Consider the following 12,840-nt stretch of genomic DNA (forward strand, 5'->3'; position numbering starts at 1 on the left):
ACTGACGCCTCCAAATGCCTGTTCATTGTTTAAGGCTTATAAATACCCCATAACCCATAAATGAGAAGTATTTATTACTGACTATGAATTGTTTGTTTGTCTTCCGAAGTTTGGGGTCATTCTGTGCAATAGTATCTAAATGCTAAAAGCTAGGTCCTGCTTTCAAATAACAGTAGAAATTTGCTATCTACAATAACTACACATTCATATGAACTGTAATATTTTCGTATCATAAAGAAAAAATGTGGGTAACTAGATTAGGAATTTCCACCTGCAAAGATGTTAGTGTTGTATCAACACATGAAATTCATCTAACTTACTTCCCAATGTTGGAAGTAAGCTGTTACAGTAAGAGGCACAGGGCTTCTATAGCTTGGAAGCTGTTTAAAATCTTTGAAAGAATGTGAAGAAAAGAGGATGTTCATCATCAGCAAAGCCAACATCCAGTCTCTTGGCTGGCTTCTGTAATGTGCTACTTGGTCTGGTCACTGCAAATGTTACTTCTGATGATCCAGAAGAGAGCGTTTTTAAATGTTGTCAGGGAGCAGCAAAGCCCGGCACTGCTCCACCAGGGAAGGCAAGCTGAGACTGGGCATGATGACCAGACAGAGGCACTTGACCTCACTGGCAAAAGGTGCAGTCTCACTATACCTGAATAAGGTGATCAGAGCAGGTCTGGTGGTAGTAACCAGCAGGTCTGGTAGACTAACCAAGACTAGACAAGTCTGTAGTCATGAAGCCTGAGATCAAGCCAGGAAGTCTGGTCAGCGCATCAGGGTGGGGATTTGGTCTAGTGATGGCAACTAGGTTCAGTGAAGAGTCCAGTGGTTGCCAGGCCCATCCATAGTGATGAGGCAGGTCTGAGATGAAGCCGGGTAGTCCAGTCTGTGGGTCTGGTTCAAGACAGTACATGGCCAGGCATGGGCATGGCTGCAGTGTAAAAGGTTGGTGGTAAAGCTCAGGCAGGTAAAAGGTTGAGAGCCGCAGCTTGAATGCAGCTCCCTAGAGAAGGCAGGGAGTCCCTGGCGAGGCTTCTCAAAGCTCTCTACAAGGCTGGGCTCCTGCCCCAGATTTAAGATGGCCCTGAGCCTATGCAGTCAGACCCCCAGGAAGAGAGGTGAGGGAAATGCACTCAGGGCCCAGACAAATGCTTGCTAATTATTATGTTCTTTTCAAAAATTTTAAAGTATCATGAATCTCATGATTTAGAATGAAAATTCAAGTGAAGGTTTACCTAGAAATAGCAGTTTATTAAGGCTACCTTATAAGAATTTTATAACATGTATTTAAATTATACTTCCTTTTCCCTATAAGCATTCTCTTTGAAAAAGAAAGCCTAGTTAAGTGAACAAGATGGGATGCATTTCATCTCTAGCCATCAATATGATCCAAGTAGAATGTTTGATATTTATTTAACAATTACAGGGCATTAACAGACATAAAAATGCATGTTGCAGGATTCAGATAACTCGGATAGAAACTGCTGGTTTGAAGAGGTTTTATTTATTTATTATTATTTTTTCCTTAATCGCTTTTTTCCCCCCATGGGTTTCAGAGGAATGCTCTTCAAGCAGTATCTCCTGCCACCATGGAAGTCTTGATGCGTGTTTTAGCAGACTGTGACAACTGGGATGACAGGAACCCTGAGGAAGTGAGCAGGAAGGCAGAGCTGACTCTGAAGTGCCTGACAGAAGTTGTCCATATCCTTCTAACCAGCAGTTCTGACCAACGGCAAGTGGAGACAAGTACAATATTGGAGAACTATTTCAAGTTGCTTAATTCAGACCATTCAGCTTTACCTAATCCAAGGCGATGCAGGCAGTGGGAGAGCAGGTTCATAGCACTACAGATCCAAATGCTGAGTGAGTACCCGATTGTGCAGTTCCTTTAAATATCTCTTGATAATAACTCCGAAGCAAGTAATGGTTGAACCATGATAGTAACATAACTGAATGTTCTACAAAAAAACGTTCACTTGGCTAAGCAATTGAAAAATTTCAAACATTTCTTCATTGGCATTACTTTAGATGTATTCTTATTTAATCACTCACTACAAAAAAAAACAGAAGAAACCATATTGGATTGCTACCATTTAACCAGTGTAAAGGTTCACAGACTGCCAGTCTCCATTAGAAAAAAAACAATCTTTTGCTAGGCTACAGCTGACACTCATCAGCACCTTAATAATTGCAGAATAAGATGAGTCTGTAATAAAATACCCATGTGGTGGCTGTTTTGTGATAGTTGGCATGTCAGATGCCGTTATTGTAAACATTGGCCAAAGGTGATGTCTGAAACAGTTGGGTTTAAGTCATTGGATAAGAATTCAGGATTTGGAGTTTTTTCCACTTTGATGTTCAGAATGGGAAATACAAATAAAGGTACTTCTTTTCCCAAACTTCCAAGAAAACTGAGGAATAGTACTGAGGTGATGAAGAATGCTTACACTATAGGGCTGCTGTAGAATGCAGAGTAATTGCTTGATGAGGAAGCAAATGTTTGTGTGCTTTAAATAAAAGGCATGCTGCTTATGTACTCACAAGTGGCAGTGACTTTAGACAGAGCCCCAAAGCAATCAAAGATACTTGGTAGCTGAATTTTTTTCCAGATATAGTAGATTACATGATAATTTTTACAGCATCAAAATGTTTAGCTTTGGGCCTGGTGCTCTGTGCTTAAAACACACATCATTCTTGATCAAAGAATTCACAGCATATAGTTTGTTGTATAATTTTTTCCCCATGTTTATTATGTAATGTGCAGAAGAAGTGCTTGATGGATTTGGGAAGTGTTTTGTCTTTGATGCCAGTTCTGTTTTAATTTTATAGATACCATCACGGCCATGTTAGACTGCACAGATAGGCCTGTTCTGCAGGCAATTTTCCTTAACAGTAACTGCTTTGAGCATCTCATTCGACTGTTGCAGAACTGCAAGGTAAATTTTTCCCTTATCAACATATTTTAACAAAACCTGTCTTGTAATATTGCAGGTATATTAATTACCTTTATATCTTTCTTCTGAATTAGATGCAATTTTATACTACACACTGGAAGTAAAACTTTGGATCAGTTAGAGCCCCTAATGCCTTGAAAGATCTGAAAGATCCAAGTTGCTCTAAAATCTTCTTTTATTCCTAATGAATAGCGGTGTTTCTTGTCTGTCTTGTGGTTAAAGCAATGAATGCCTGTTTTGAGTCCTGAGCAAAATACCTTTATAGACCCCACTCAGTCTCTAAAATCTGTTAAGGTTGTTACTGGAATCAACTGCCCCGCCCCCTTTTTGTGGTGGTTTTGGGTTTTTTGTTAATATTCTGTCACTGGATTGCTGAGAAGTCACTTACAACTGCTGCCAGATGGAGGTCTGAATTCTAATTTCAGAGGCATATTTTTCCATTTAAAAAAACCTTGCTGGTGTGCCTTTGTAAGTGTTTCAAAATATTTGAGTCTTGTGTAGCTGACATAAAACATGAGCTCAAGCTGTTTCAAATGTTCTTCGATTGTTCTTCTCTGTCTACATAGGATTTAGTGTTTACATAGATGTGTTTTCATCTCAATCCCAGATGGTCATAATTTGCAAGCTAGTGTCTTCCACTGATTGCTTTGTAGATTTCATTTTTCCCTGTGCAAAAGAACATAGATATGATGTAACTCTGTAGAATATTTTATTTCTCTTTTTGTGATATGTTGGTGGTGTAGCTAATTCGATGCTAGCTACAGTATGCAATTTGATTCAAATCCATTTAGATTTTGGATTAGAACATATTTCAGTGCAGTGATATATTAAAAAAAAATTGTGTTTGGATTATGTCTTAACTGCAGTTATAATCAGTGGCAGAATGCCACTTGAAGTGTTTTGAATAATGTTTGTAGTTTTTTATCTCCTCCTGAAAATACCTTGTTTGGCCTTTCCATTCTCCTCCTCTTTTGGGAATCTGTGCCTATATTTGTACTGACCTTGTACTCTATAAGAAATTTCTTTTTTACTTAAATCATCAAGCAGTGTGATGTTTACCTGTTCATGGAGAATCTAGCTATGTTCCTGCTCTCATATAAACAAGTGGTGGAATTTAAGAAAGCAGGAACAGCTACTCTATTTTTGCAGCTTGCTCCTTTTATTTTTATTCTGCTTGTATGTATGTCATAAGATATGTTCTTTTGAGGGTTTTTTCCTGTGATACGGTCTCACATATTACTGTGATTGATTGGATATCAATGCTGCCAGTTTGCTACATAGTGGGGTTTTTTTAAGCTTTGGCAGTCAAAATACCCCCGAGGATGAGAGGTGGGGAGAGGGTGGAGGCTGGGAAAGCGTTATATATTTGTATTTTCCAATATACTGTATCTCCGTTCTTTTTCAAAGCCAAATAGCAAAGATGAATTTAGCTGTTGAATTAGGATTTCTCCTTATTAGCTGGGGGTGGAGACCCTACTTCTAGATCTTTTTTCTTTACCTATGAAAATTTTGCTACTGGATTCACCAGCAAGCTGTGTAAAGCGGGAGAGTCCATACATTTCTGAAACTCAGGAAGTTATTGGATGTTCAGCAAATCTGAAGTGCAAAAAATTTCCATGGAAAGGAGGGATGAAGAAAAATCCATACCACTATTTCTGCTATAGATATCCCAAAGAACTTAGGGTATTCAAGGCCATACTTCTAGTCATGCTTTCTAGTCATTTGCAGTTCAACAATCTCCTAAAATTTAAATCTTTTTTTTATATTTGTTGGTTTTAAGACTTATGGGCAAACTGTCTTCCCTTAACTATGGTCTAGGGTTAGAGATCTGCACAAAAGCTTTTCAGAACTGCTCGGTTAAGTTTTGATGATCTGAATGTTGCTTTTTGCCTGTGACATCCGGAAAGAGGGACTGTACTTTAGAGGTATCAGGAGGTGCTTATTCTATACTGAGAGTCATTTAACAAGCTGCGTTGTCAGTCCTGAATCTTTTCTCATCTATTAAACTCTCTTAGAAGTCAGACTTTGAGCAAAGCACAATGACCTCTAGCAGTATGCCTGATTAAAAAAAATTACTATTTTCTGAACAGCTTTTAAATAGAACAGTTAAAACCATATCGACATTGTGATAAAAATCTTTTTCCATTTTACATGTATTATCAGAATTGAAGTGACCCATATGAAAAATTTGATGGTTTTTTTTTGCATGTCTGCATTTGCTTCTGTTTAATGTTCTTATTTCCACTTGTTAATGTTATAATCCTATAATAAGGCATATTATAGTTATTGTGCAGTGTTAAGTGCTCTTGACCATGATGTACCTTTCAAAATGACTTGTGTTTCTAACTATGTGCTTTCACACCTATGTAAGTCAAAGTAATATCTTGAGTGTTGTCCTTCTGTTTGCCCTAATTTATAGAATTTGATTTCTCAGGTTGTTCCTCTTCAGAGACACTACCTAGCAGATAATGGAACAAAATGTATAAGGAAAATAATGACAAATGCTTAAGTTTTTCCCACTAAAGGAAAGTGGTGTTCTTTTTTTTTTTGAAGGGACTTTTAAAACATTTTGACTAGGGCTTTTTTTTTAACACCTCAATAGAATCTAAAAACAGAAGAAGATAAATTTTAGTCCTGATTAGGTTACAGCTAAACTTTGCACACAAAGTTTATGAAGATATTTGGGTGAGCTTTAAACTTGCAAATTCAGGAACTGACTAGGAATATAGCTACTATACATAGAGCAGTTTCTTAGCTGAAGATGCAGTATAGGTATATGTTTGATTTAAAGCTATTTACAACCTGTCTAATTCTTAGGATGGTGGCAGAGATATTTTGCCCTCCTTCCCTGTCCTAAAGACTATGTGCCCCAGAAATTCTGCTGCTGTTGCTGTTTGAAGATTAGGATATTCTGTCTAGGTATCTTCAGCCTTCAGCTAGGATGAAACATAAGTGGAAAATGGTGAAACATCTGTATCCATTTCTTTACTAATGCCCCACTGTTGTCTTTATTTCTTACAAATAAATTTTTGAGAACCTTCTGTCATGTTGCATATTGTAAATGAAATCACAGTTGCTAAGCTAGTGAACAGTATAAATTCCAGATAGATCTGTTTCCTTGTCTCGGCGATTACATATTTTCATTTAATTCGGCGGGGGGGGGAAGCAATTACAATTTAGCAAAAATACAATGTAATCTTCAGTATTGTAAGAATTAACAGAAGACTACTATTAATGGAGGACTGTGTCTCACCAGTGTGAGAACTCTTCTTTTTTTTTTTTTTTTCCTTTTTTTGTATGTGAAATACAAATCCAAGGCAGCCTCCACAGGTTTGGCTGCAGGTAACTGTTTAATGCAATTATTTCCATTATTCTTGTCTCTGTTTCTAACAGCTGTTTTTAAATGCTAACAATAAAGTGGCAGACAAGAGTGAGAAAGACCTTGCCAACAAATTACTGACAGAAATGAATGAGGACCAGGTACCTACCTAACCTGTATTTTGCTTCAGTTGAAGTCAAGACACAATCACAGGAAAATTGATTCCTGTGCTTCACCTTAACCATCCTCTTTAAGCCTTCTGCAGCAAGATGAACTTGTGTTGCTGCACACATCAGTATTTCCTGTCTCTGGAAAATAATTTTTCTGAATAACAGATTGAATTCAACCTCAGTTTTATTCATCTGCTTCAAATTGCAGATATTTGCAATAGATTGAGCCTCAGTTATGTTTCTTTTAAGGAAAAGGTGAAGTACATGAATGGAATCTAAATAAATTCTATCAACCTGGTGGTGATTTTTTTTCCCCTCCCTTTCCTCTTTTTTGCTTCTTTGTCTCAGCACTGTGGTGTTTTGGATTCTGGGGCCTTGTTTGTGAATCTCAATGGTTGTATTTGATGTCCTGATTCTTTGCTTGTCATCAAGAACAGATGTTCACAAAACAATGGACAGGCTGAATCAGGGAGGTAGGAATAGCCTGTTGCTTTAATTTTCCCAAAATACTGTGGAAAGTTTCAAATGCAAATTGTTGTTTTATTAATTTTATAGTAGATGATTTATTCTGATTAAAAACATAAAGAAATGCTAAATACAAGGTATGGTAACCTACAAATTGTGATTCTAACTAATAGGTTTGGCTTTTTTAGAAACTCAGTGTGACACTCTAACCGCATATAAATGTTTCTTCACATCTAACACCGTCTTCTGATTCTTGACATTTTATTTCCAAAAGTTGTCTCATATGCATATAATATTTCAGAGATGACGAAACAGAGTATGTTTGTTTGCACAGTTTTACTAATTAGGTTTACTGATGGATGCGAAATAGTGCTCCAACATTTTTGTCCTTAAAACCACCACAGAAATATCAATATAAACAAGAATTATAGGAAAAAAATCTCAAAAGATGACTTAAATTCGAAAAAGAGAATGTTGATCAATGCGACGAGGCTATGGGTGAGGCAGCCACCTTACTATGCTGGTGTGACTTTATGTCTTATAAATTGTGTGTGTGTCTTGCATTGGCGTGTAGGGACTTGTGTGGAAAAGAAAACACTTTATATGAACTGCAGGTGCCTGATTGTCCAGCAGCACACACACACATACTGCAAGAGGTTTCCTAATTTGTTTTCCTCCCTCCCTCTTGAGGTTGTCCATTAGCCGCATGAGGAAAACCTGTTTGTCCATCAGAATATTTGAAGTGCAATGTGTGTTGTGAATGCTTCTCTCCTCTTGAAGTATGTGGTTAGTTGTCTACTGTTGTGTAATTCCTTGTAGGCCGTGGGGTTATGAAATCTTGACTGGTGGGGAGATGATTTTTGAAGCATGTTAGCAAACTCTTGGTTTCCCTCCTGGCAGGAGGGCATGGTATAGGTTTTGGAGCTGAACTATCTTTGCGCATTTGTATATAACTTCTGTACCTGCTACTTTCAGGTGTTTCAGGGACACCTAGACTGCTTGGCAGTATCAACCATTCAAGCCCTCACAGCAGTAATGCACAAGTCTCCGGCTGCTAAGGTAACAGCATATATGCAGAGGTCTGTTTGCAGTAGGCTTTTTGATGTTGTTTCCAGTTAGTGTTTTTATCACAATATCTTCACGAATCTTGCTAATGAAGATGAGCAGATTGTGGTCACACATTCCTGCCAGATAGGAATAGCTGACTAGCATCCCTTATCCCTTTATATGTGTCTAATGGCTGAACACTGAGCCATCTTTCTATCAAAACTGGAAGATCAGAATGTTAATGGCAGTTGGAACCTTTGTAAAGGAAGTACATTGTTACTTGTCCCATGAATATGTGGGGTAGAATTAATGGGTATTTGCAGGAATTTTCAGGCAGGAGTTTGTGTTGTAGTTTTATCATGGTTTTAAACTAACCCAGGACAGTATTGCTGTCCAAATGGTGGTCTTGCCATTCCCCTGCCCTTCCTTCGTCGTTATTCTTGTGGTTTGATAAATGGATAGGTTGTGGTTAGTTTGTGAATCTGACTGGAAGCTAAGCCCACAGAAAAATAGTGTATTTATTCTTAGATTGCTGAGTTCATTAGATTCACCCTGTGGTTGAATGATTCCCTAGTCTTGCCACAGGGGAAAGGATGTGGTTGCACAGTGGAGGCTAAAGGAAGAATGGGAGTCATATGATTTGTTTGCTACTTGCTGTACAGTCTGAGTGAGAAACGACAGGGTCAGTTATGCTCCTCCAGAGCATTACTCAGAGTGCTTATTTCTCCATTGACTCTGGAAAGCCTGGGAAGAGTTGTATGTTGGAGGTGGGGACTGGCTGTGATTCACAAAGGGTCAGTAAAGTTTTCAATTGTACTTCCACTGCAACACATGTATTTTTTTCTTTCCGTATTTACTTAAGCAATCATGTAATTTCTGCTGACAGATTCATCCTTTAAAAAAAAAAAAAAATTCTTAATTCCAATGCAGGATACAGCTGGGAGAAGAGTATCCATTCCATATGATGTTGTGCTGGTTTTGGCTGGGATAGAGTTAATTTTCTTCATAGCAGCTAGTATGGGGCTATGTTTCGGATTTGTGCTGAAAACAGTGTTGATAACAGAGGGATGTTTTCGTTCCTGCTGAGCAGTGCTGACCCAGAGTCAAGGCCTTTTCTGCTCCTCACCCCACCCCACCAGTGAGTTGGCTGGGAGCACACAAGAGGTTGAGGGGGAGGTGCTGAGTCGGTAGAGCATGAGACTCTTAATCTCAGAGTTGTGGGTTTGAGCCCCAAGTTGGGCACCAAAAAGAACTGTCATGGTTTAATCACAGCTGCCAACTAAGCACCACCCAGCCGCTCGCTCACTCCCCCCGGTGGGATGGGGGAGAGAATCGGAAGGGTAAAAGTGAGAAAACTCGTGGGTTGACATAAAGACAATTTACTAGGTAAAGCAAAAGCCACGCACACAAGTAAAACAAGGAATTCATTCACTACTTCCCACGGGCAGGCGGGTGTTCAGCCATCTCCAGGAAAGCAGGGCTCCATCACGCGTAACGGTTACTTGGGAAGACAAACGCCATCACTCCGAACATCCCCCCCTTCCTCCTCCTTCCCCCAACTTTATATGCTGAGCATGACATTATATGGTATGGAATATCCCTCTGGTCAGCACAAATCCGAAACATAGCTCCATACTAGCACAGATGTGTTGGTTGTTTACTAACTAAACCATAAATGGATGCTACAGTTTGGATTTTGCTGCTTGATTTTTTTTTTTCTTCATGTAAAATCAATTAGTTTTCAGAAAAACTTCCTTGGAACGCTTTTCTAATTTTTGAAGTGTTTAGAATGGGTGGTTTTTAATCAAGCTGGTCTAGGAAAATCTTTCACTCAAAAATCAGTATCCAAGTACTTCTAATTCTCAGTGTAACCACTTCATTTCATGCTTTAGTTTGTATTAAAAAATGAAGCTATTAGTATTTTGTGATAGAATTAACATTTTGATTATACCAAAGCAATTATATTCTTGTATAGGTAATTATTAAAATATAACTTTGATCTTTTATTTGTTTATCTGCATGCTGCAGTGAGATCCTTCTCATCTGCAGCATGCTAGAAACAGCACAATGGACGTATTATCAAAAAGAGATTTCTAGCCTGTAAAACATTATTCTTGCATTCTAACTATTTTGTGTCTAATATTGTGTTAAATTAGAATCTGCTGCAGTAGACTGGCAATTTTTGTCCATTTTATTTGTTAGTGAGACTGGGATTTTTATCCTCAGGAGGTCTTCAAGGAGAGGATTGGTTATGCACACATATATGAGGTACTAAAATCACTGGGTCAACCCTCACGGGAATTGCTGGAAGAACTCATGAATATGGTGAGATGTGCTTGCTTTGAATGCTAAAATGCTTACATCTTTTCAACAGTACTTCTAGCCCTAATTTATTGTATTTCACGTCTGAGTTCTCTGCTGTTTTTCAGGCTGTTGAAGGTGACCACATGGCTGTTGGGATACTAGGCATTAGTAATGTCCAGCCCTTATTGCTGCTTATCCAGTGGCTTCCAGAACTAGAATCACATGACCTGCAGATTTTCATCTCAAATTGTTTGAGGCGAATCTGCTGTATTAACAGACAGAGTCGTGCCACGTGTGTCAATGCGAACATGGTCATCCGTATCATTGAGACACTAAATTCCCACTCTGCGCTCCATCGTACTTGTGCAGAGAACCTGATAGCCCTTCTGGGCTCTTTGGGGAGCCAGTCAATGGGCTCAGAAGAACTGCTTCAACTAATACGGCTCCTGAGGACTGAGGAACCAAAACGAGCTCACCCTTATGTTGTTCCAGTGATGCGAGCCATTCTAGCAATGGCCCGGAAGCAGGGCATGGCAAGTGCCTTGCAGTATTTCAACTTGTACCACAGCATGGCCGGAATTGCTGTTCCATCAATTCATAAGTGGCCAGGCTCTGCATTTTCTTTCAACGCTTGGCTCTGCCTTGACCAGGACCGGGTGGACCCTAGCACGACTAGCAAAAGTGGAAAGAGGAAGCAACTCTATAGGTATAGTTACTATAACTACTTCAACAGCACAAATCTAGGTCATCTGTTCCCTGCAGCATATGGTACCCTATGACATGTGGTACTTCTGCTTATCTTCATAGAATGCAATATATAGTGATTAGTTTATGAAAGGGGGCAGTTTCATCTGTCACGAGAGCCAGGCTGTGCTGCAGAAATAAGCATTTAGTTTCTCAGTTATAATGCTTTCTTGTCTACAGTTTCAATATCCATAACTCCAAATTGTGTTAAGGTGCACAGCTTAAACAAACAAAACAACACCGAAAAAAACCCAAACCAAAACAAAAAAAAACCCCAAACCAAAACCCCCACCCTGAAACAGAACAGCCTTCCCACTGTTTTCTGAAAAGGTAATGAAATCTGTTTTCTATATGAGAGCATAAAGAAAAGGACACCTTCATTTGCTTAAATATTAGACATTGACATGGATGGTTCTTGGTATAATTTAACTTTCTGGGTACTAACATTCAGCAGCAAACAAAATGCAGAATGGGGGAATACTAGTTGAAGAATCTCTCGCTCCCTTCAGTCCATTTTATTGCAGTGCAGTTTCAGGGGAAATGTTGAAGAATGTAATTCTAGTCGTAACAGAATTAGTATTTTCCATACCCTTGTGTCTTAGAGTGTTAACTTCTGTTTATTAGTAACCGTGGCAGCAGGTGGATTTCTGTGGCTGCCCTGTGTATTTGTATAGCACAGCCCTGATGAAGGGTGCTACCTGATGAACTGCTACAACACTGTTTCCAGTGTTTGTCAGTGTGCCCCACTAAAGATCAGTAGACTGTAGTTCTGGAAAACTTGGGTGGAATTGCACTACAAAGTAAAAAAGCTGCAATTGGATTTCAATGTGATGCTATTATACCAATAACTGACTGGTTTTCTACCAATTTACCTACAATTTTTAAGACATTGTCTCGTTTTGGGAAGCTAAAACAGTAGTGTATTGAAATTAATACAAAAAAGAGGAAATGTTTAAAATTCCAGTTTCAGCTTGAAACATTGAGCAGACAACTGAATTAAAATAATTAAAAATTGATCTAGCTACTATGTTTTACAGTGTTTAATTGTAAGACAGCTTGCATCTATTGAGATTGTCTATATTCATGCTCTCTCTGTGTGTATTTGTGTTTTATATTGATAGATGCAGATATTTGATAGTACAATAGTTAATGCATCCACTTGGAATAATGGTGCCTAAGGGTATGTAGCAGGTTTTGATAGCAGTTCACAATTTATTTATAATTTTTTGTATTCAAGTGCTTAAAAAATGAAAGGTTTCTCAAGGCAAACCTGTGCTTGCAAGGCTTATTTATAGATAGCTGCTTACAGCTGATTTTCTTCATTATATGAGTGAAATAAGATATATAACAATGACTGCATTTACATTTTGCACTCAGGTGAGGTTCTTGCTGATAGATAATCACAGATAAAAAAAATCACAGATGACACTGTGTCATCAAACAGTTTTAATGCAGATTTGTCTATAAAATTAAAGATCGAACTTTCTGCATTTTCAAGAAGAGTTATTCCATGTGCTGTTTTGGTCTTTAAAATAAATTAAATATCTGTATACAATGCTATGAGATGAAACAAGGGAAATGGATAAAACATATCTACTGTAATAGTAATGTCACGAATCTGCATGCAAAATTGGCAGCTTTACCCGGGGCTGATGGACACAATTTAATTGATAGAAAACAGCACAGGTTGCAGGTCAGTCTCTTCTTTATCTTTATCTTCTTTATTGTAGCTTCCAGACCCTACAGTGGGCAGGACTTTGTAGCAGAACCAGCTTAAGCTGTGTGAAGCATTACCCGTTGGGACCGAGGTTATGCTTTCATGTGAAAGATGGATGGCT

General features: G+C 38.5%; 1 protein-coding gene across 17 annotated transcripts in view; it reads left to right on the forward strand.

Moving 5' to 3' along the window:
• The window catches only part of NBEAL1 (neurobeachin like 1), a 94,822-nt gene that overhangs the window by 33,214 nt on the left and 48,768 nt on the right, over positions 1-12,840 (forward strand). For 15 of the 17 annotated variants that reach the window (XR_012674133.1, XR_012674132.1, XR_012674130.1 and 12 more), the window contains 5 exons: positions 1,556-1,862; positions 2,829-2,935; positions 7,883-7,966; positions 10,181-10,279; positions 10,384-10,964. Coding sequence is in view for 13 of the 17 variants with exons in the window: in XM_075153399.1 (XP_075009500.1) it covers positions 1,556-1,862; positions 2,829-2,935; positions 7,883-7,966; positions 10,181-10,279; positions 10,384-10,964 (1,178 nt within the window). In the remaining 4 variants the exon portion in view is untranslated. Of the gene's footprint in view, positions 1-1,555; positions 1,863-2,828; positions 2,936-6,346; positions 6,434-7,882; positions 7,967-10,180; positions 10,280-10,383; positions 10,965-12,840 lie in introns of those variants that run through there. The other 2 variants (XM_075153410.1, XM_075153409.1) reach the window with 2 other exon arrangements.

Source organism: Calonectris borealis, chromosome 6, assembly GCF_964195595.1.
Source record: "Calonectris borealis chromosome 6, bCalBor7.hap1.2, whole genome shotgun sequence".
NCBI classification, from domain to species: Eukaryota; Metazoa; Chordata; class Aves; order Procellariiformes; family Procellariidae; genus Calonectris; species Calonectris borealis.